At 46.6% G+C, this 24,840-nt stretch overlaps 1 protein-coding gene across 2 annotated transcripts; it reads left to right on the plus strand.

Moving 5' to 3' along the window:
• The first annotated feature begins 1,353 nt into the window (after window positions 1–1,353).
• casc3 (casc3 exon junction complex subunit) lies at window positions 1,354–15,688 on the plus strand. Of its 2 annotated transcripts, none has more exons than XM_042708664.1 (13): window positions 1,354–1,626; window positions 2,766–2,790; window positions 3,048–3,103; window positions 5,476–5,835; window positions 6,526–6,674; window positions 7,700–7,876; window positions 8,154–9,178; window positions 10,794–10,855; window positions 11,021–11,129; window positions 11,703–11,810; window positions 12,574–12,782; window positions 13,070–13,192; window positions 13,412–15,688. In XM_042708664.1, the coding sequence occupies exons 1-13, from the start codon at window positions 1,441–1,443 to the stop codon at window positions 13,451–13,453; spliced, it is 2,631 nt and encodes an 876-aa protein (XP_042564598.1). In that variant the 5' UTR covers window positions 1,354–1,440; the 3' UTR covers window positions 13,454–15,688. The 2 variants fall into 2 exon arrangements, with proteins under 2 accessions (XP_042564598.1, XP_042564599.1); XM_042708665.1 differs by having other exon boundaries at window positions 13,440–15,688.
• Window positions 15,689–24,840: the final 9,152 nt, after the last annotated feature.

Here is a 24,840-nt window from a genome sequence, read left to right on the forward strand (position 1 = left end):
GAGAAATTCAAAGGACAATATCAGACCTTCGGAGTCATTATATTTGCAAACCAGCAGCAAAGAGTATGATGGGGCAGTGCTGCCACCTGGTGGCAAACTAAAGAAAAGCTTGTTTGCTTGGGAAACAGGTTGAAGTTGTCCACAGCCAATTAAACCACCACCATTAGTTTTGCTTTATACCTAGCAAAGGCATAGCATGGAGACAACATAACAATGTAAACATGTAAATAGCTCATGCAAGAATAGTCGGCACTTAAGGAGCAGCACACAGACTCCTAATAGCATTAATAGGGTTTCCTTGTGTTGAGGCAACACTTTTCCACTTTTTACTGTTCAGATAATTACGGCATATTCTGAATGCATGTATGAATATAATTCATGAAGCTCTTAAATTGTAGGCAACCAAGATGACAGGAGATTCTGGATCAGATTCAGACTCCTGTCTGAAGCAAATCTGCAAGTTTTTTTTCCACAATCAGGTGTTTTCTGGGCATGCTGGTCAGTTCTAAGTCCTTATGAGTGATATGCTCAGTACTGTGCTGGGTTTCAGCAGATATCCTGTTCCTGTCCGGCAACTCCATACCCATGGGTTCACATCCACAGAACTACACAGGCCTCTCAAGAATATGCATCCCCTTTCTCATGTATCATAGAAAAGACTAGGCTACAATCGGGTCTACATCTGTTCTTGCCATAGATATGAAATAGAAAGCTTTATTGTGTACAACTCTAAGCTATCGATGAGCAGTTGATGAGATATCGTGAGCTTGCATCAGGTCCAAATACTTATAATAATTTAGATTGATGCTAAAGTCTGCAGTATTTTGAAAGCAATTAATCTGCACCAGACCACATTAGCATAGTGCGTGTGGATCTGGCATAGCTAGTGTAGGAGTAGGAGGCTATTATAGTGTCTTTGTTGCTGTGAAGTATTTTTAAGTATCGGAATGAGGGTTGTAGTGCACCCTACTTAGGCTAGGATGTTGGGTACGAGTAGCCTACTCGACAGTAAGAGGCTTGGCCACCGTGGGAAGTCCCCAACCAATATAAACAAGGAATTTTATATATTTTCCTGTGTATAACTAAAAACAAATGTTGACAGCTAGAGCAATGGCCTACATAAGATAATAGTCTATCTAAATTGCAAATTTAGATGCCTCACATGTAGGCTATATTAAGCGTGAATTATCGTTGACAGTGAAAGGAAATACACAACAATTAGATAATTGCCATCACTGGAATGACTGACATTTGATATCTTCATCTGCATCTAAACGTGCGGACCCTATTTGATTCCATAGTTCGTCGCCTACCCACCTGACCATAATAGACAACACCTGACGCATGGATGCAAGCGTTCTTTCGTTACGAGGATGTGACGCAGCACAAAACGCCCACAATTCCTTGCAAGGTTCCGGTTTGCTTTCCTTCAGTGCTAAGATGGCGGACCGGCGACGACGAAGGAGGCGCGCGTCTCAGGACAGTGAGGAGGAGGACGAATCTGCCTCTGGTTCGGAGACCGAGAGACCATCTTCTCCAGGGGGAAAGGCTCGTGTAAGGGACCCCGAGCCCGTGGAGGTGCCAACTGTACGAGTTGTGGTGAAGAGGGATGACGAATCGGAGTGTGTGAGTGCCCCCCCTCCGAGTTGGTGGGAGCGATCTTAACTGGCTAACCTAGCGTAGTGAAGAAATGACTTTTTGTTTCATGTAGAAGTTTGGTAGTTAGTCTCCAGGTTGTGTAAGTTATGTTTCCAACAGCACATGTATAAAAGGCCCGACAACTTCTGTCGTTCATCGGTTCTGTGGCAATCACAAAATATTGACACTGACACTACTTAAATGTTAGCTGACTAGCTAAGTAGCCAAGTTGGTAAACGATAAAAATGTCTGTTGGTCAGTGTGAGAGCTGGCTAGTTAACTAGTGATTAGCCTGTACTTCTTCGCACTAGCCAGCTCTCACACTGACCTTACCGGTAACATTTATTAGATAGCTAACTTGTAAGAGTTTTAGTAGCTTGCTGTAGCCGAGACGGAACAGTTAGTGGTTGTAAGTATAACGTTAATCTAGGCAACTCCGTAATTTGCTAACAAGGCAGGTTTGCCCTTTCAGTAATAACGTTAGCCATTATTATTAAAGAGGTGTCAGGTTTATTTCAATGGGATAACGGTGGTCGTTAATGTGCACGATCTGGGCAAAAAGGAAAAATCCGATGGCTGTTATTGAACAGACTATCCATTATCCGTGGTAGATCACAGGATTGGTTTTGACATTCACGTTAGCGGCAGCTCAGCGCTTTCAGCTGGTCATGGCTAGTCCTTTTTAGCATGAAGGATGCGAATGAAACACCATTTGTTAGTGCTGTCTGTTTGTTTAATGTTGCTTACTGTGTGCCAACAACGACATATAAAAGCTTCACTTCGAATATATGACTGTGATTGAGGAGCTAAACCACAGGGTTTAGTCCCTGTGACGTTGAGAGCAAAAACAGATGCGCGTGGACCAGAGCGCCAAAATGCGTTCAGCTCGAGGGCCCATTCTGCGGTCACCGTACCGGTGGTCGGTTTGTTAATTTCCTGTGGTCGCTATTCCAGCTCCTTTAAGAGTAAAATCGATTGTAGCTAAGAGTTACATAGCGAATATCTATAGGACTCTTTCAACAGTAAGTTGTGAAGGTCTACCAGTGGTCTAGATGCCTGTGCCCTCAGCTCTTTCATGATGGCCAGTAACCAAGCTAACTTTTGCAATGTTTTCTTTCTTCCCTCAGGAGAGTGAAGATGGGGTAGGCGAGGGTAAGGTTTAAGTTTATTTTTACTATTTGTATAATCTTTGTCATTGCTTTGTAGTTGTAAAGCCTTGTACGCAAGCGTTGCATGAACGGAATTTGCTTTTTGTGCATAAGCAAATTAATGTATTGCGGTTACAAGCAGTCATCATTAGACCGTGCCAGGAACATAATGGGAAGTGCTTGAAGGTTTCATACAAAATGGAAGGCAGAGCTTGGTATGCACTGTTCACTTTTTGATCACTTTTCTCTCTTTCCTTGCAGCGGTATTGTCGGACTATGAGAGTGCGGATCCTGAGGAGAACGGCTCGCATTCAGAGGTGAGTTGCCACGGCAACTTTAGATGCAATAGCTGGAGGTTAAAGCGTCTTAAATAGTTGTTTAATGCACAGTCCTCCCCATCATCTCAAACTTTCGTCCATTGTGGTAGTGCATTGCTCTTAGTCATCACAGAGGCTGCGCTGTCTTTTCTGTGACCCTCAGCAGGTAGTGAAACGGCACAGAGCAAGCAGTCTCTGTACCGGACTTTTGCAGTCAGTTGCTTTAAAATTTGACCCGAGGGTCCTGCTCTGTGTGTTCTTGTTGTTAAGCGTAGAGATGGAGGTATGCTGGCACTGGTCACGGCAGGTAACAGCTTTTTAAAACCTGTCTGAAGAGCAAAAGGCTCTTTGTCTTCCGTAGTATGACTACATGGACAGTAAAAGAGTGATCAAAGGCATAGTATATGCAATCAGCCTTTTTCTAGATCACCAGTAAGCTGGTTTTGTTGTGTCCAATGTAGATGTTCTTGTGCCAAGAGAGGAGAGGCACACAAGGACAGGATGCTATTCGAGGCTATATGGGCCAAAGCACGAGTGGCTTGGCTGTAGCGCTGTGACTTTGAGAGTCTGGTAGTCCAACGCTGCTCGGTGTCCTCAAATGCTGTGTCTTGACAGCAGCTGACTTTGGCACCGATGTGGCAGTGTCTCCGGCTGTCCGGTCGGCTGCATCTGGTCAAGGGTCTGCTGGTATTCGGGTGTTTGAATGCTGGGATGAGAAGGACCTCAGGAGAGTTTTGGTTGGTAATTGCTTACATAATTCCTCAGCCCACACGGGACCACAGCTTGTGTAATACCCCGGCACATCCAGATGGCTTCCTCTCTCTCTTTCTCTCTCTCTCTCTCTCTTTCTTTCTTTCTTTCTTTCTTTCTTTCTTTCTTTCTTTCTCTCTCTCTCTCTCTCTCTCTCTCTCTCTTTCTTTCTTTCTTTCTTTCTTTCTTTCTTTCTCTCTCTCTCTCTCTCTCTCTCTCTCTCTCTCTCTCGGTCTGTCTGTCTACCTCTCCATCCTTTCTTCTTGTCTCCCATCTGTCTTCATCGGTCTTCATCCCTATTTCCCTTCCACCCCCCTTCTCCCCACCTCGTGCTCTTGCTCTGCTGCCAAGAGGCAGTCTTTTTACGAATGGTGTCCTAGCAACCCGTCTCTATCCGTCTGTGGCGGCTGCATTCAGTTCGCCGGGTACATTTCCACTTGCCTCCTTCCCAGCAGCGCTGAGCCTGTTTCTGAGGCTGCCCAGGCCTCTTTGTTCTCACGGAGCATCAAGACCAGCATGCTTCCGCTCAGGCAGATTCCATCCCCCCCACCCACCTTCCTAACCCTCAACACACACTCACACCAGCTGGGGTGAACTGGCTGCCTCACAACCCCACAGCCAGTTGGACGGTTTTGGTCTCCCTCCATTGAACATGATGGGGCAAGAGTGGCTTTTGTGGAGTGAAACCTGATGGTTCAAGCATTTGTCCTCAAACTGCATCTTGTCTATTTTCAGGCTGCATTAGAGGAAATGCTAGATGACAGGGCAAGATCTCTGTTGGAACTCGTTCTGAAAACTGGCTTTCTTTGTCAAACTAGGCTGAATTACAGTAAGTGCTGTATTGGAAAGAGATTTAAAAGTTGGCTTTCTTCAGAAGCTGAGTAAACCCCACACATGACTTTCCTGCACAGGGTGATGCAATAACTGAGTAAGTGGCTTTGCGAGCTGCATTTCTTTGCATACTGTGATTAGTGTGTTGTAAGACCTGTTTGATCTGATTGCTCTGGACCCAGGCATTTAGTCTTTGTCAGGCAGGTGAGCTTGGCTGATATATAAGGAATGCTCTTCTGTTGTGATTGGCCAGATGTCTGATTTAAAACACAAGCTTGAACCATCAATCCCAGTCTGTATCTGGTAAGTTGCACAGAATATGTCTGTTCTTTTAGTGTCCGTGGATTTCGGAGTGATGCACACCCTAACCAGGTTTTTCTTTTCACTGTTTTGTTATAACTTTTTGCAATTTGGTAACCCCTATGGTTGAATGGTCTAGTGATTTTGTCCAATCACCCATGACAAGATTGCTTCTCAGATATCCATTGCGTCTTCCTCATTGCCTGGTGGAAATTTAAGTAATGGAAGCAGTTCAAATTCTGTGTCGCATGCAGAAATTCAGCAAATGAATTGATTATGATGATAGATGACGACGTATTCCTGCCATATTCTCCTGCTGGCAAGACTAGTGAAATTGACAGATTGTATAGTAATCATGTATGAACAATTGACAGCACTACCCCATGAAGGGGCCCTTTTCAAATGTTCAGATTTCAAAGATTATTGTTGTTTCTATGGCATGAAGCTCCCAGAGGTGGTTTCTCCTGTCTAACTGCTTCCTCTGGTCGTAGGGAGGAGAGGAGGAGGATGATGAGCGGGAGCAGTTCAGCGAGGAAGAGTCATCTCGGCCCGCTGATGTTCCCCCTGCCGAACCCGACGGCCCTGCCGTGGAGCTGCAGCTGGAGATAGAGGGAGAGGCGGGAGAGGTGGTAGAGGCTGGAGAGGTGGAAGAGGCGGGAGAGGTGGAAGAGGCTGGAGAGGTGGGAGACGCAGGAGAGGTGGGAGACGCAGGAGAGGTGGTAGAGGAGGAGGAGGAGGTGGAAGAGGAAGAGGAGGTGGAGGTGGAGGTGGAAGAAGGCGAGGCTGGAGAGGACACCAAGACAGAGGACAAGAGCGACCTTGCCGGAGAGAGGCAAAGTGGAGATGGACAGGTATGATATGAGAGAGAAATGCAGCTTACCACATACAACCATCCAGGTCATCTATACATCACACTGGACCTATTAATATACAACCATCCAGGTCATCTATACATCACACTGGATCTAATAATATACAACCATCCAGGTTATCTATACATCACACTGGACCTATTAATATACAACCATCCAGGTCATCTATAAATCTAATAAAACATAACTAATAATATACCATTTAAGGACTGTGCATTAAGCATATATTAGAATAAGAACAGTAATGCACATCGAAAAATGTGCAAATGCAATTAAAGTATGCAATTTCTCAAGATGTTCTCTGTGGACTTGAACCCGATAAAAACACAACAGTTATTTTGTAGGAGAGCACAAACCCTAGATCAGGCGGCAGGGATGGGTTGAAATAAAAATAACTTCACATGACTCAGAAAAAGACTGACTGGAACACAAAGTTCTCTCTCTCTCTCTCTCTCTCTCTCTCTCTCTCTATCTCTCTCTCTCTCTCTCGCGCTCTGTCTGTGTTGTGTGTGTGTGTGAGAGAGACTGAGGGGGAGACCTGTTTTGTGCATAGTATGGATGTTGCAGTGAGAAGCTGACTTTTGGGGTGTGTATGTTCTGAGGAAAACCTTGGCTGAAGGTGTGTGTGTGTGTGTGTGTGTGTGTGTGTGTGTGTGTGGGTCTCTACAGGAGAGCACCGATGACCCTGAGAACAAAGGTGATGTCAAAACTGGCCAGAAGTTGGACGACGACGAGGATCGCAAGAACCCCGCTTACATCCCCCGCAAGGGCCTGTTCTTTGAGCACGACGTGAGAGGCCAGACACAGGAGGAGGAAAGGTATGGAATGAGGAGGGATGGATGGAAGGAAGGAAGGAAGGAAGAGTTTGGTTGGTGGTGGCGGCGGCGGCAGTAGTGATGGAGAGAAAGGGAGAAAGCGAGGGAGTGATGGGAGAGAGGAAAGAGGTAGTGAGTGAGAATTGAAAAGGGAGATGTGGAAATGGGACAGTGTTTCTTAGCTGGTGGGTCACAACCTAAAAGTGGGTCACAGAATCCTTCTGAATGGGTTGCAGACTGTTTGTTCCTTCAGAACTATATACAATATATAAACAGTAGCTTTCATTTCAAATGGAAAAGCTGAGTCTTTGCAGTTCTCATGCATAGCCCATTGTATGAGAGTCTGAAGTGTGGGCTGGAGCTGTGCTGTAATGTGAGCGGGTAGAGCTTCAACTTGATATGCCACTGGTGGGCTTGTTGAATCTTTGTATTGTCTCAAATGTTTCGCTAATTACTGTAGTTACATAACATTGCTTGTGATTTGCCATTAGCATGTGACTGAGATTAGCTATGTTATATGCAGTTTTGTGTGTGGGAAAGAAAACAACATGTATACATTAATTTAATGAAGTATATAATGTGCAGTTTTAATCATAAAGTGGGGGGGGGGGGGGTGCAAATAGTCCCAAGATGACTACAGCATGGTAAAAAAAAAAAAAACAACTATGGCCTAGTTTTATCCTTGCATTCATAGCACATTAGCCTAAGATTATGTTTATCTTTTTGTTTATTTTATGGCTTGAATTGAACTAAATCCCTATTGGAAATTGTGGGTCCCAAGGCCAGACCAGTTGAGACCCACTGAAATGGGGAAATCCATAAATGAAGACACAGTCACTCTAACCAATATGACTTGGTGTTGCTTTCTGTTTTGTCACTGAAAAGAGTTGAAGCTGATGGTTAGTTTTAGTAGATTTATGGTAATGTGTGATTTAGCAGCATTTTTTTTTTTTTACCCCCAAAATGTGAGGTGTGTATTGATGGATGTTGTCCACTCAGTCAAGATTATTCGTCAAATCTCGCCCCAGGCCAAAGGGCCGTAACAGGAAGCTGTGGAAGGACGAGGGTCGCTGGGTGCACGATAGGTTTCGAGAGGAGGAGCAGGCGCCTAAGTCCCGCGAGGAGCTGATCGACTTATACGGTTACGATATCCGCAACGGCACGGGACCCAGCGAGGGACGACAGTACCGCCCGCGCAAGCCCAGGTAGGCACACACACACACACACACACACACACACACACACACACAACGTCGTTAGCTCACTTGTCAGTAAAACAAACATGCAGTCAGATCCTGGTGAAAACGCAGTCCTCATCTCTCCGTTTGTGAAATGAGGATTAGGATGTGGCCTTATTTGTGTTGATGTATGTGTCTGATGTATCTGAGGTGTGTGCATGTGGGATACTTGCGCTGAATCTGTTAATGGTCTGTGTTGCCGTTGGTCTGGGTCGTGATGTAGACGTGTGATATTATTTTTCAGGCACAGCTCGCCCCCGTCCCGTGACAAGCGTTACCGTGACCTAACATGCGAGAAACCTGCCCCTCGCTCCTCCTGGCAAGGTGCCCGCAGCGTCCCCCCTTCGCCGGGTCCCCAATCAACCGGCCCTCCGCACCCCTCCAGCAACCCTGCTCCCTTCGCTCCGCGCCCCTCTGCCCCCAGAGTCTCCTCCTCCCAGGCCCCGCCCAACCGGGGCTTCCAGGGCAGCCGCCCGCAGCCTAACATGCACAGGGGTGAGGGGCGCGGGGAGAGGGGCCCAAGGTCCGGCGCCGACGTCCCTGCCCCCCGGTCGCAGCGGCCACAGCACGTGGAAGGGGAGCGTGGCCCACGGCTCAGGGGGGTCAGAGGCCCTGGGCCTGGGTTCCAGTCGGAGCGGAGCCCCTCTGTGGTGGTGGAGGACGTGCAGCACCTGGGTGAGTCTGGCGAGCTGGACGACGACCTGTACGACGAGGGGCCCGCCATCACCAAGACGACCACTTTCACCAGCTCCAGCTACAGCCACTACAGCAAGACGGAGAGGGACATCGCTGTGGCGGCCACTGCCGCGGCGACGGCCCCGTCGTTACAGTTTTCGCGGCGACAGCAGGACCCTTCTCCTCCCTCTCTTCAGCAGCAGAATAGCGGCAGTGGCAGAGGGGATATCCCGGCATCCTCGGCGGGCCGGGAAGCCTCGCCGCCCCCGGAGCGGCCGGTGGAGAGGAAGTCATACTCGGCCGCCCGCAGAACTCGACCGCGGCCCTCAGACATTGGCAAGCAGGCGTCTCTGGAGGAGCCCTCGCCCCTGCAGACAACTACGCCCCCTACTGGAGCAGGAGGTGCAGGAGGCAGCAGTAGCAGCAGCGGCGGTGATAGCGGCGGGATAAAGGGGGAGCAGTGGCAGGGCGGTCAGGGGGAGAGCGGAGCGCCGGCCACCCTCACGGGCCTGGACCAGGACCTCGCCAGGCTCAGCCTCGCTGGACAGAACTGGGCTCAGAGCCCGCCATCATACCTGCGCGCAGATCTGAGGGGTGAGAGCAAAACCTGTGCTTGTGTCTGTTGGTTTGGCTTGTGGCTGGTCTAACTCAAAATGATTTCCAAGTATGAAATGTGTTCTCTTGCTTATCTAAAATCCTCGAATTCTCAATTTAAAGTGCTTTATATAATATTTAAATGATAAAAAATAAAAAGTTGACTCATTTGAGACTTTTAAACCCTTCAGTCCTGTACTGAATATCTTGAGGAAGAATGGGAGATGGCCTTCCACTGTGCATGTAAATGAACACTTTATGACCGGCTACTGGCACTTGACTGATGGTTTAAAAAAAAAAAACAATAGTTGGCATATCGGAAATCTACTTGTCTTGTGTGTCAGCCCTGTTGCAACCCAAATTTGTCATTTGTCTTTAAATGACATCCGGTCCATGTCTAGAAGCTGAGTGAACAGGACACTGCACTGAAGTGACAGGCATGCAGAAATGATGGATGATCGCTTAGAAACATGACTTGGATGGTTTGTGTGTGTCAGTGATGCGCTGGTCAACTCAGAAGTGATTCAAGCCTTATACTTTAATTCAGTGGTTGCCAGACCTCTCATGGCAGGCCCCCCCCCTTTGACAATGAGGGGGAAAAATTGCATCCCCTTCCCCTCCCAACACCACAGTGCAAATATTGAGGCGCATATATAGCTTATTACCGGATTTTAATGAAAGAAAAACTGATGCTCATCAGCTGTTTTCAATTTATTTTCATCAAGCAGTACTTCGATAACAACTTAAATATTTGATCAGTATATTTTTTTATATACAATTGTTTTTATTTGATCAGAGCTCATAAAACTGATCAAATCTATCCGGATCTAGTATGGTTTTATGGTTATGTATAATTAAATTTTTTTTGGATTGATTCATGTTAAGTGCTTGTCTGTTGCGTTAAAGAGAAAACTTCAGGAATTTGTCTAGTCATTTTCTACAGGAACTGAAACGTAATCTACTGAAACTTGTAGAAACATTTTCATTTCATTTTCACGGTAGTCATTTTCTACAGTTGTTTTACAGTTATTGAGGTAAACACACAGGTCTATCTCTGTAGGCATCCTTTCCATGTTGACACCGATATTTCCCCCCATGGTATTACGTCGTATAGCCATTTTGCAGTTGCTGGTTATAGTGTTCTAACTGAATACTGGACAGATTTTTATTGTTTTATTAAGTAAAAGTTTGAGGCCAAAAAAAAAAATTGGGTCCATGTTGAAAAATCTCAGTTTCCCTTTAATAATCAGGCTAGCTATGCCTTCTTCTAACGTGTAGGTTAAACAGTAGGCCCTGACCATGTTCTATATGTATGGTGTAGAAGATGAACACCTCGCCTAATAGGTTGGATACAGGGTAGTGTGCTGTCAGAGAATTGTCATACTTAATTGAACCTATAGTTGTTTGTTTAGGGTTCTTTACCCCTACACCCCCTGCCCCACACTGCTTTAATTCAACCTGACCGCAACTTGAACCGGAAATATTTAACGCAAATGTATGCCCGCTCCGTTACCGGATCCTCTGTTTTGTGCAGACTTGTTCATATAATTTCTCTCTCTCTCTCTCTCTCTCTCTCTCTCTCTCTCTCTCTCTCTCTCTCTCTCTCTCTCTCCAGGTATTCCCAGTTCTATGCACATGGGTGGAGCTCCACCTCCGTATGCCAACATGGAGGAGATGGTGAGCTTTATTATAGTACCTGTTTTTTCAGTGTCTTGGGAGCTGATGTTTCTCTAAGCCCCCCCCATCCCTTGTTTTTTTTCTTATCTCAATTTCTGTCTTCTACACTTCCTATTAACCCCCCACCATTTTCTTTCTCTCTCTCTCTCTCTCTGTCTCTCTCAGGGTGTTGGCGGTGGTCGGGCGAAGCGCTACTCGTCCCAGCGGCAGCGGCCTGTGCCTGAGCCTGCCCCACTGCACATAGGAGTGATGGAGGGCCACTACTTCGAACCCAGTGAGTGCACTTCCCTCAGCCACCAGCAGGGGGCACACACCACATACTGTGTGTGTGTGTGCGGGTGTGAGATGGTGCACGCGTGTGTGTGGTACGGTTAAAAAGTGCCAAAGTGCCACAGCAAGCAGTGTTACCACACTTGCCTCAGAAACAGTCAACAGGAAGTTTAAACTTTCAAGTGTTGCACTGGCAGTTGAAGTGCAGCGTAAGCACTGTTCTTGCCGTATTGGCTGACTATGCTGAATTTGCGCCAAAATAAACAATAAGCAAACTATGTTTGGACCACTTTGGCTTCTTGGCGTACTGAATGAGCACACTGGTTTGATAAATGTGAGCAGTTAGCAAATGGAAATATTCTTCTGTACAGAGTTTGGAAGGCACATGTCTAATCTTTACCTATAAAAAGGTTCATCTAGGTGAATGATGTATGAAGGCACCTAAGGCACCACTGTGGATTCTCCTGTAGGCACGAGCTGAACCACCCTTCTGGGGTTCTAGAATGCGCCTGTATGAGACTCCACCTGTAACCCCCCTCTCTGCTCCTCTGTTCTGCCCCCTCTCTGCCCCCTCCAGTGTCTTACCAGGGACCAATCTATGCCCACGGCGACAGCCCCGCTCCTCTCCCGCCCCAGGGCATGCTGGTCCAGCCGGAGATGCACCTCCCACACCCGGGCCATCCAGGTCAGTGCCGGTGCCATGTCCCATCACGTCACAGCAGGGACGCTCTGTTCACAGAGACGTAACGTGACGAGCATGCTCTCCTGTTTTATTTATTTATTTATTTCTGATCCCTAATCCTTCTCTCTGTTATCGGTTTAGTGTATACTTCCTACCCCTCTTGTTCTCTGAGTGGTTGTGGGAGTATTTGTAATGGTTGTTTTTTTTGTGAGACATTTACCCTCCCTCCCCCCCCCCCCCCCCCCCCCCCCCCACATTGCTCTCACTACCACTTACTGCTACAGTGTTTTGATGCGTCCCGATTGGGTTTGATGTGTGTTGGGACGTGACTCAAATAGTGATGAGTGCCTTTGAAATGAGAAATAATTGCTTTTGTGCAGTAAAAAAAGATAATGCCCTACTTTTCACCCAATCAGTGTGTGTGTGTTTTTTTTTTTTTTTTTTTTTTTCTCTCATCCTTGTATCTCTGTTGTGTCCTGATGGCATTTACATGTGTCCCTTAGCTTTGCTCTGCTCCGCTTTGGTTTGCCACCAGCTGCTGGGAGGGTATCCGGGCACTGCAGGGAATTAGCAGATGCTTCATTTTCACTGTCTCTCACCCCTTTGTCATCACACTCGTTCCATGTCAAATATGAGAGCGAATAAGTGGAACCATTTTAGTGCAGCGTAGTTCAGCATCGTCTCCCCCCCCCCCCCCATCTTTCTTCCACATCACTCTTCACGTTCTCTCTCTCACCTCCTTTCTTCTGCTTTTTTTTCTCTGCAGGTCTTCATCCTCACCAGTCAGGCGGACCCATGCCGAACCCCGCCCTCTACGCCGCTCCGCCTGTTTCCATGTCGCCGGGGCAACCGCCTCCCCAGCAGCTCCTGGCCGCACCCTTCTACCCGCCCCCCGGGGTCATGACCTTCAGCAACACCAACTTCCCCTACTCCCCGGGCACTGCGCTGCCCCCTATGTACAACCCCAACCCACAGGTGCCCACCTCAGCCTCTCTCACTCTCCCCCCTCCTCTGTTTCTTCCATTTGGGAAAGAAGTTATTTTCTCTCCCGTCATCTCTCTTCACACTGCACACTCACTTTGATTGATTAAGCAATTGAATACATTTAGTTAAAACATCTACAATGGATGAAACAAATCTCTTCTAATGGAACAATGTGAGCAATTTCCTTTCCGATCTTCGGTGTGGACAGAGACCTCTCAGTTTATCTCTGGTTTCTAATGTTAGCCTGATGCGCTGTTAAGCCTGTTTGCTCTGTGCAGGCCCAGTCGCAGGTCTACGGGGGGGTCACGTATTACGACACGATGCAGCAGCACGCCCAGCCCAAACCCTCACCCCCCAGACGCTCCTCTCAGCCCGTCACTGTCAAGCCGCCCCCGCCAGAGGTAAGGCTTGCTGAACCCGGCCGGATTCACTCATGCTGACACGCGCACACACACACACACTGGTCTGAACAAACTTTATTTACTTATTTATATTTTAAATGAATTTATTTTGGTGTCTGTAAAGGCAACCTGTGTCAAGCTAACCTGTGTGTGATAGTGTGTTCCTATTTTAGGATTTATATACCTCTGTTTATTGTTCAATGACCTAATCCGTCTTAGTTTATGTGCGCGCTGTCGCCCTCTGCAGGACCGGGGTGGTAAACAGAGTGAGGAGGTGCGCTCGTAGCCCCCAGTGTGGCGATGTGGGGCCAGGCTGGGCACAAGGTTGTCTTTCGAGGACCAGCACCACTTGTGGATGGACACAGATTCATTCTCCTTTTCTTTTTTCTTTTTTTTGGTCAATTTTTAAATTTCATTGTTAGTAATATGTTGCTAATTTCGTTCCTTCTCTTTATGTTTTTCTTTTCTAACATTTTTGTGTTGTACATTGAGTGTTTGCTCACCCCTTCAGTTCAATTCCCCAACCCCCTACTGTGCTCATGATTTTAAAATCCTCTCTTCTGATCTGATCTCGCTCTCTCTCTGCCTTTCGGAGGAGACTCGCTGGCATTAAAAAATGTTTCAGGCTTAGGAGGACTGCCGTCAAGCCAAGGGGACCTGGGCTGGGGTTGGAGGGAGTTGAAAGTGGCCTAATGGTGACGTACTGTAAATTAGACTGCCACATCACAGCCACAGGACCCCCCGCAACCATCGCATGGATCTTATCCGTTATAATACAAAATTGTGCGGTGGTTCGACTCCGTTCGTGAACCGAGTTGTTTGCTGTCTGTAGCAGCTTAAAGAAGACTTCCCAGTCTCTCTTGGTTGTTAGTAGACTCAGTGGTATTTGTTCTGGAATTCTCTTCCAGGTCACAATATCTCGGCAACAGAATGAGGGCGGCAGATTGGAACAACGAGGCAAATGTTTACTGTATACCTGTTTAACAAACGGCTTGAGGCAGCTGTCTCATTGGCTGGTCAGTCCTGTTACCATGCCAGCAGGGCCTAAGAGGGGGAGCATGTTTTTAGTGGACAGTTGGGTCCTGTGTAACACTAGAGCATCACTACAAACGCCTATCGCCACATCAGTCCCTGTTTGTGGTTTCGGTCGAGGCTATTTGAATTGAACTGAATTCAGATGGAGGACGTGAAGTGTATTAAAGGAGAAAGTAGTGTAGTCACTTGCCCACATGGTGTTTCAGAGAATGAAAGGAACCTGTTTAGAACTGAATTACAACCCATTTTCTCTTGCGATAATTTAGCCGTTTCCCCCGCGGTTACTGGTGCTTACATCCCCTTCAGTCATCCCTACTTTGAATGGACTTTAGAGTGAAATGCTCTTCTGAAGTACTTGACCAATCCACTCACAGTATGGTTTTATGGAAGGCGCTGGTGCTAGTAGGAGCATGTAGCAGAGGGCGATCCTGATTTAAAAAAAAAAAAATTTCACTAGAGAGGAGGCGCTTTTCTCTGTGTTCTCTCCTTTTTCCTTTTTCCCTTTTGCTAACTTCCGCCTTGTGCTGTGTGGAGTTGAAAATACTGTATTATCAGAGTAAAACCCATTAACCTTTAGCTTAAACTGAAGTACTTGACAGTGCAACTGCTTGGTGATGACGTTTTTAATGTAAGTGTGTGTATAGACAAGTGTATATTGAAGCCTGTGGTTTATTGAGCTGTAATACTTTTGATGATTTCATTTTTGTTTGTTTCTAGTTACCCGAGGAGTACTGTCAGCTTGAGCTAAATCGGCAGGGAAGCCCCGGCCTGTTCATTTTCGTTGGTCTTATATTTGTAAAGATGGGGAAAAATGAAAGGATTTAAGGAAAACAACTAATGACCCTGTAGTGGCCAGAGACAAAGATGGCAGTCCCGCTTCTATTACGGTTAAAGATAGGAACGGAGGCTCGTCTATAAGCCACTTGTTTCCCAGGGGGGTGGGGTTGCTTTTGAATTGTAACTTTGCCTTCCAGTAATGCTGTACAGACATGCATGAGGATAAAAATATATTTCATTGTGAAAGCAATTGTAGAGGGGTGTCAGGGGCTGAAAGCTGTTATATTCTACCCCCTACAGGGGAGCACAGGATGCTGTTGTTATTTTCTTTCTTAAGTAAACAAAATAAATTAAATTAAATGACTTTCCTCCATTTTTATGTTCCACAGAGAGCCTAACAGTATATAAACAAAAATAGTCGCAATGTTCGTTCTCAGTGTTGATTAGATATGACTGATTGATTAATTTTAAGAGTAATTTAAAATGTATTGCGTTTTATGCCTTAATGATGGAATCGGTTAAACATATCTTCGGTTTTGTTTCGAATAGACCTGCCAACACTGTGAGGCCGTGTGCTTGTTTTGTCAGTGATCGAATATACAATTTTTATTTTATTTTTTTCCGTTTTGTTTTGTGGAGAAATTTTGTCAGGAGGACTATTAAAAAAAGAATTTGAGTCTGAAACTGTTTGGTTGTCATGTTTGTCTCCTGTCCGATGTATCCTCCTGTCCCGGGGGGATCTGATGAGTCTCCTAGGTTACAGCTGTGCCGACACCCACACGTCATCAAGTTTGTGATGAATTGGTCAGTTGTATGGAACACCTGTAGTCAGATCTGCTCTGTATAGACAAGATTCTACAATGCTTGAATATTACATTTCCACAATTAGGTGATGGCACAATAAAGTTATCCAAGTAGAAGGAATATATTCAGGAGGATTCGGATTAGTGAGCAAATAAACACTAGAAATGACTATTTTTATTGTTAGGAAAGCTTGCCTAACTGTGAATCACACCTACAGATTGCCAGGTTAGAAGGGCCAGTGATAATTGATTTATTTATTTCTCTGTACATGCACAAAGATTGGTCTGATTCTAATCAACACATGGTCATTCTGTAAGTGGGAAAGACCAGCAGAGGTTCAGTCTTTTATGCAGTCTTGGGTTTTAGTTCTTTTTTGATGACTGAATAAAAGACTCCCCTAGCAGTCATGCCCATGTCAGAATGAGCCATCACCCAAACTCTTCTCAGGGTCTGAGGCACACGCATACATGTATACACGCACATGTGTTTAGCAACCCCTTCATTAACAGAGTTACTCGTATAACAAAGTGAATATGAGATGAGAATGATTCTAGTATGACAAAGTGCTATATCACCCTTGTATCTTTCTAAACATTTGAAAATTGTGTTTACACTCTCTCGGTCACTCTCACTCTCTCTCACCTTCCTGCGCAGACAGGCCACAGTCACTGGGATATTTATGCTACTGGGGTATTTTTGACTGCTAAAGCGGGTCATTCCAGCACTGTGGCACTATGGTGAGTTGGCCTCAAAACATGCAGGGTGACCACAGCCCACAAAATGGAGCCTCCTACATGCAGGCTGCCCACTCATAAGCCCAGTTTCTGATCTACCAGGTCTGACGGGTGTGCAGGTCATTGTTAAAGTGGCATGGAAATCTGCAAAATAATTGTACCCATCTGCCCCCACTTCTTCCATCTCTAACCCCTTTCTGCCTTCTCTTTCTATGTGCCCTTCCCCACCCCTCATTTATCACTCTCTTCTCTTTTTTTATTCTCTCACTCTCTTTCTCTCTCTGTATCTGTCCTCTCTCTCTCACACACTATCTCTCTCTCTCTCTGTATCTGTCTCCTCTCTTCTCTCTCTCGTGTCACATGCCAGCACTGACATTGCCAGCAGGAGAGATTTGCCTTCTGCTGTGGCCCATCTTGCCAAGCGGGACAGCCAGCGCTGCTGTGGTGTCATCCTCTGAGGATCACTGCAGCCAGGAGCCACGTCGAGCAGAGCTGGCTAATGCTAAAGCTAATGGTAGCGCTAACAGGCGGCTCCTGCTTCAGGCTCCCAGCCCTTTAGGGAAGAGAGCCAGCGTTGATAGCACAGGCGTGGAGGTCAATGAACAGGATGGAGGCAAACAGTTCAGCCTTTGGTTACACATGCTGAGGGAGAGCTCATACTGGGTAACGTTGAATAAATTGACCATTGTTTATTGATATGGGTTAGTTAGTAGTTTTAATAGTTTATTAATTAATAGTTTTGACGTTTACACTTGCTCATTTCAGCTTTTTGTTCGATCTCTCAGTCAGACATGAAAAAATGGGTATGGATGCAAAACCATCTGTCTTCCATGGTCAACACAACAATTCAATACATGTATGAAAGCTGTCTGTGGTGAAACTAAGTCTAACTCTTCCATCCACCTCTGATCTACACTTTCACAAAAACAGTCTTTTCAGCTTCCACTGCAGGGCCTCCCAGTTGTCATTCATAATCTGTCCTCAGCAGGCAGCAGGTTGGAGACATTCATCTTGACTGACAGGACACATGTTCCGGAATCTTCCGCATAGAACAACCCCCCTCTCCCATTGATTCTGTCTGTCCCCTCTCATGGAATGTTCTGCTCCCCCCAATCAGGGCTAGTCTTTAAACAAACTGGCTCCTTGGGCAGCCCCGCCCCTCTCATGGATATTCATAGATGGTCTGGCCTACAGCTGCCTGGGAGATGTTCTGGTGTTGTGTGGCTGCTCCGTTGCAGGGGCTTTGGAGACTGATCTATGCTCTGGTGTTATTCTTCACAAGGGCAGCTGCTCTCTCATCACATCACAAGGCCAACACGTGCGTCTCGTGACTGACAGGTGGGCTCGTCCACACACACTTAATAAGGGGGCGGGGCTTGTGGGGCGCCCCGTTATGTAATCAGTCCTACTTAAAAGGGAAAGAAAATAACACACACTTATGTTCTTGGCACTTTGACACCCGTGTGCTTGTTTTCGCACCTCGTTTATAGTCAGAGGGAAGGAGGAAGAAGAAAAAAAGGTGCCAGTGCCGTGTTCTTGGCCCACACCACTCTCCGTTTCCATGGCATCAAGCCCTGAGCCCGTATCATTGCCTTCTTGTCCACTTTTTCTCTCCAGCGTCTGCTATCCTTTTTCTTTCTTTATCTCTTTCTCATGGTTCTCTCCCCCCTCCCAGACCCTCCTGCCCCTCCCTCTCTTTTGTTGGGGGTCCTAGTGAACACCCTTTGTCCCCCCGACCCACCTCTTTTCTTACCCCCCCCCACTCCTTTTCTCTCCTCCACTCTTCCCCCCATCATTAATGTATGGACCCCCCCCCCCCAATGGCCCCTGCTGTCCTTTGTGTGGGGCTCAGGGGTTATGCTGCAAATAAAGTAAGGCGGTCTTTGTGCCACTGTACCAGGCCTGCCAGGCCATGGGCCCCACCGATCTCTGGGACACAGACGAGAGCCCTGGATGCCTCCAAGGAATCATGTTGTGGAAAAAGATGACAGTTTTGCTCCAGTACCCTATAGATGTGAAGTTAAGGGGGAACTCTTTAAATAAGCATATTAATAATTACATAAATGCAAGATTTTGTATAAAGTGCTGGTATTGAGCGTTTCCTCTTTACAAAACATGAAAACTTTTTTTGTTATATAGCCAAAACAATTGACTGTGTGTGTCTTGTGTGTCATGTTGGCAGCTTCCTGTTTATGATGAAGAGTCTCCCGAATGCTTCTCCAACCCCCCTGAGGCCCTGACCAATCAGGTTGCCAGGTGGCCGTAGCATGGCCTTTCTGATGCATCTTTGATGAGGTGCGTTGGCGGCTGCTGCATATTTAAAGTGTGTCTTTTTTGTTCTGCGTCAGGGGAGTGTGCCAGTGCGAGGAAAGGCCACCCCTGCCGCCCGCGTCACAGACCACTGGACACCAAACAAAGGCCCTCCGCCTTGCCAAGAATGATGTCATCCCCATACACCCCCCCCCCCCCCCCCCTTACACACTTACACCCCATCACACGTACCCCTCACCCAAAAGCACACCCCCAATTACACAACCAATTATAAACACACATGCATGCACACCCCACATCTCTCTCTCGCTCTCTTTCTCTCTCTCTCTCTCTCTCTCTCTCTCTCTCTCTCTCTCTCTCTCACACACACTCGTTTGTGCTGAAGAAGGGGCTGATGCTCATTAAACTCACACATGACTCATGATCGAGAGGCTGCATGAAGCCGGCTGCTTGTAAACAGAGAGTCAGTGGGCTCGGCTAATGAGGGAGACAGGGCGCAGACGCTCACACGTGCTGGGGACAGCTCAGATGGGAACACACAGCGGCTTCTGCACCCACCCCCCCCCCCCCCCTTTTGTCTCTCTCGCTCAGACTGTCCCTTCTTCTCTGTCTTTGTCACATTGATTTGGTCACACTGTCCCTTGCGCTCTCCCTCTCTCTCTTGCTCTCTCCCTTTCTCTCTCCCTTGCTCTCCCTCTCTCTCTCCCTCTCTCTCTTGCTCCGTCCCTCTCTCTCCCTCTCTCTCTCTTGCTCTCTCCCTCTCTCTCTCCCTCTCTCTCTCTCTCTTGCTCTCTCCCTCTCTCTCTCTCTTGTTCTCTCCCTCTCTCTCTCCCTCTCTCCCTCTCTCTCACTGTGTCTCCACCTCTCTGTTTATCTCTCTCCCTCTCTCTCTCCCTCTCTCTCACTGTATATTTCACTCTCTCCGTGTCCCTTGACCTCTCTTTGTTCCGTGCTCGCTCACGGTCTCTCTCTCTTTCAATCTGTTATTGTCTCTCTCTCCCCCTCTCTCTCATTTTCTCTGCCTCACTCTCTCGATTTAATTCTCTCACTCTCTTTTTCTCTCTCTCTTTCACCATTCCTGGACCTCTCACTGTCTCTTCCTCTTTGTATCTCTCTATCACTGTTTTTCTATCCCTCATTCATTCTTTGTCATTGTCTCATTTTCTATTTTTTTTTTGTTTTACTTTTGACATTTTGTTTACTTTTCTTCTTTCTGTCATCTTCTGAATTCCCCCCTTTTGTCACACTGGACATTTCTTTCTTCTCCACCTCTCATCTCTGCTCTTTCCCTCTTCTACTCTTTCACTTTCTTTCTGAATATTATTTCTCTCTCTCTTTCTATCTCTGTCACCACTGGTCTTGTGTTATCCATGTTGTGGTCTCATGGGTTTTTTGGTTGTGTGGAGGTCACTTGGCGGTCACGCTCCGACTGTGTGTCACTGTCGGTCTGGGACCCGTTTCCCTGATGGCCGCCTTCAACTGTATGTGGACAGCAAACAGCAAGACCATCTCTCTTTCTCTCTCTTTCTTTCTTTGTTTCTCTGTCTAAGCATCTATTCCCTTCTCTGTCATCCGTGATGCATGGCTTTGGGTCGTGTTGAGCAGAGAACAGAACAGAACCGAACAGAACAGAGAGCATCTCTCTATCCATCTCTCTATCCCTCTCTCTTGTGCTGTTTTTCTGCACTTTGAGAATTCACACAATAAACCATTGATATGTTTACGGCACGCCTCACGATCTGGCGTTGAAAATAATAAAAAGCGAAATGTTTCTGCCTCTTCTCTTTTTCTTCCATCTCTCTTTCTCTAACACTTTCTGTAGCTTCTACCTTTTATCTCCAATCTCATTAGCCCCTTTCATACGTACATATGGTCTCCTCTGCTAAGCTCCCATTCAATCATACATATGAGATCTGCCTTGACAGCAGTCATGCCTGCATGTTAACTAAGGACATTTAAAATGCATGAATTGATCCATTTATCACACATCCTATTTGGTTCTCAATGCAATATTGGCTTAAGGACAATTCAGTAGCATAATATCCTGAGCCTTTTATATCAAAGTAAGAGTCCTAAACAGATTTCGCCCAATGGGGCTCAGCTGCACGGGAATTAGAAACACTAATGACTAGTGTGCTCCTGAACTGTGAACACCAAGGGGCTCTGTTTTTAAATCCTCCTGTGATCCACATAGTGCAGTGTTTGTACGTGTTTGGGTGTGTGTTTACAGAGTGTGTGTGCGTCTTTGTGGAGAGACTGTGTGTGTGTTGGTGGAGAGATAGAGAGCGTGTGTGATGTGTGTATTGGTTTGTGTCTGCAACAAGAGAGAGAGAGGCCGTCTGTGTTTGTGTGTGTGTGGCTGCAGAGAGACAGAGAGAAAGTGTGTGTGTATTAGCACGAGTGAAAGTGCCATACATCATCTCTCTTGACGCAGCATCTGTTTGATGAGTTAAAGATAATCTGCTTATGGCTGGAACCAGTCCAGACCCCCCCGATCCCCTAGAAAGGCCAGGGTGGAGGGGAGCGGAGCGATCAGCCATGCCCAGCCAACCTTATCCTCACTGGGGGAGAAGACCATTCACCCCCCCCCCCTCCCTCTGTCTGGAGCTCTGTGTCTGATGCCCCTAGTGTGTGTGTCTGATTGTCCATTGTGTGTTCAGTATAGGTGTGTGCGTGTTTGCTTGTGTGTGTGTGTGTGTTTGTGAGAAATAGCTAACAGAATGAAATGTGTGTTAATATGTGTGTCTGATTGTTCATTGTACCTACAGTAGTGGTGTGTGTGAGCCTGATGACTCACTGAGTGTCTGTTTGTCTGTGTCTGTGTGTGTGTGTGTGTGTGTGTGTGTGTGTGTGTGTGTGTGTGTGTGTGTGTGTGTGTGTGTGTGTGTGTGTGTGTGTGAGAGAGAGAGTGAGAGAGTTGGTTCATAGTATTAAATGTGTGTGTGTCGGTGTGTCTGTCTGTCTGTCATTTGTACAGTATAAAGTGTGTCTGTTGGTTTGTGAGGTAAGGGTGTGGATATACAGTATGTTTTCACTGTGGATAGACTTTAAATTGTAAATTGTGTGCCTGGTCACATGTGAGTTTGATGTTGTGTGCATAACTAGGCTATGGTGTCAGTGTATGCCAGTTAGTTTGTATTATTTGTGTTGTGAAGCCAGCTTTGATATTATTATGGGTCTGAGTCTGAGTCTGAGTCTATGTGTGTGAGCGAGTCTCCCATTTGGCCTGAGGATAGAGTTGTGACCTTAAAATAGGGGAGGTCAGGGGATGTTTGTGTGTCTGTCTGACTGCTAATCGTGTTCAGATCACTACCCCAATTTCTTTTTGGGTGCTTTTTAGAAATGTATCCGTGGCTATAAAAATGTATTTGTCATTATGAAAATCTATTTGTCATAAACACTGACAATGGTGTTTGACTGCTGTGAGTGTGTGTGTGTGAGTGTGTGTGTGTGTGTGTGTGTGTTTGGAGGGGGAGATGGGTGTTGTGTGTGTATTTGTGAGGGAGCCCATGTGTGGAGCTCGCACATGACATAAGGGCGATGTTGTGTTTGTAATGAGGTGTGTGTGTGTGTGTGTGTGTGTGTTTTGGGGGGGGGGTGGGGTTCTGTTCCAGATGAGTCATCACAGATGTGTGCCTTGGTACCCCCACCCACCTCAAGGCTCATGGACTCGTTTGTCATCTTGGGATGACACAGTGGTGAGGACACACACACACACACACACACACACACACACATACATAAATGCACAAACACCCCACTCATACCCACCACATGCACATGCACACAAACACCTTCTCATACGCACATGTACACAATTACACACATACACTTACAGTTAATACACAACCTCAATGCACACACACACACACACACCCCTTCGCATACACAGTGGTGAAAAGATTTACATTACACCACCCCCTCTCACAACCTCTCCCCTGCAAACACACCTGTTCAATCACACATTCACATGTGATCACACAGAATATCACCCTGTTCCCTCTGCCACGCTCCTCCGTCTCCACCACATACTGCAAACCTAACGACAGGCTCTTATGCAATGCCTGCAGCAACCCACTGACATTGTGCAGGGGCTGTGAGTAGCATTTATCTTCCTCTTGATAAACGCCTCTTTTCCCCTTTAACAGAAGCGTGGAGTGTCGCGAAGGACAGATAACATAACATTAGTGTGTGCATTGTATTGCCAGGGGCATCATCGCTTCAGTGCCACGGTAGACTCCGACTTGCGTCACTCCGCCAAAGACGTGGGAGGGCTCAGTAATGACCTTACGAGCAGATCTTTCAGGGTGGCAGCGTTGTCCTTTGTCGCCTCTGAATAAAGGTGTATTGTGGAGCTCTGAGCCTTGTGTGTGTGTGGGCTTCATTCTTCTCTCTTTGTGTTCAGAGATGATGATGATGATGATGATGATGATGCTGATGATGATGCTGAAACATGCACAGAGGAACCTTACCAGAGGGTCCTCTGCCGCTCCGACTGACTGACTGGGGCATGAGTGAAAGCAGGGTCCTACGTACCGCGGCCTCTTCATGCACCTCTCTCAATTTCAGGGAATCCTTCTCACCAACATCTGCGAAAAACCTGGCTCTGTGTTTTTTTCTTTTTTTTAAACTGATTTGTTTTTCCCAATCAAAAGCTGATGACAGCAGCTCAGCCATAATTGTGCGCTAAGGCTTTCCTGTAAGTAGAGATAGATCCTCTGGATCTGTGGATGGGCTGGACAGGCCTGCCAGAGCGAATCGCTCGGCCGGGTGTGTCATTGGAGCTGATGAGCTCAATGACACACTCCTCACATGCCTCTACTTCACATGTGGATAGTGGGCTAAGAGTGAAACGCTTATAGCTCAATGTAAACATCCAACAGAACAATACTGTGATGTGTTCTTCACAAAAATCAACTGCAATGTTCAGTTAGTATAATCTTTGAGGTACAACGTCACATTAGGAAGGTTTATAGCTCAACTTGGGTGAGAAAACCACAGGCCACACAACACCGCGTGGGTATATGACAGGAAATCTCACTGAAAGGCATAGAACACCACTCGTTTCCTCCACTCAACTGGGCCGGAACCAGAGTAATTGTGCTGCCCTATAGAGTACAGTATGTGCACTGACCCCACTGGCCCAGGCTGGACTGCAGCAGACTCAGAGATGGGCCAGAGATGGGCCTTGCCCAATTCTGAACCAGACCTGGTAAATCTGGGCCAGCGTCATCTGATCTCTTTCTCTTTCTCTTTCTCCTTCTCTTTCTCTCTTTCTCACTTGATGAGTTATACCCCACATGTTCTGTGTATATATGTATATTATATATATACACACACACAAAAGTAATTGGGCCCACGAGAAGAGTGCACCTGATACTGGTTAACTTCACAAGCTCAAGGTGGATCGATAACCCAATTATCCGGGGTTGGATCTCAGCTCTGGGACCCTGGACAATGGCAACCATCAAATCTCCATGACACCCAGTGCGCTCAATAGTTTACCAACTCCATGGTAATGGCATGGCAACAGTTGTGATGAAAGATGTGAGTCACATGTCGGGGGAATCACAGGGAGTTCCGATGAAGGCCACGTAACATATTCCAGGGGGCAGATGGACATGTGATCACGAGGAGTGGATGGTGACTGTGTGTGTGTGTGTGTGTGTGTGTGTGTGAGTGTGTGTGTGTGAGTGACCTGGTCATTATGGTGGAGTCCCTGCTTCTCCTATTTTAGGCACTTCCTTTAAATTAATCTCCACCAAAAACACCCCACCAACACACAGGGAGTCAAACATGTCTGTGGAAATAGTAGAAGTGAGAGGATTCAGAGATGGTGGTAGTGGCAGTGTAGGGGATTTTTATGTTGAATGTTCCCAACTTCCCGATACATTTAATGAAAGCAGAATTGCATTCAATGAAACAAATGTGTGTGTGCGTGTGTGTGTGTGTGTGTGTGTGTGTGTGTGTGTGTGTGTGTGTGTGTGTGTCTGTGTGTGTGCATATGTCATTGAGTCACAATTTCCT

This window comes from Clupea harengus, chromosome 1, assembly GCF_900700415.2.
Source record: "Clupea harengus chromosome 1, Ch_v2.0.2, whole genome shotgun sequence".
NCBI lineage: Eukaryota > Metazoa > Chordata > Actinopteri > Clupeiformes > Clupeidae > Clupea > Clupea harengus.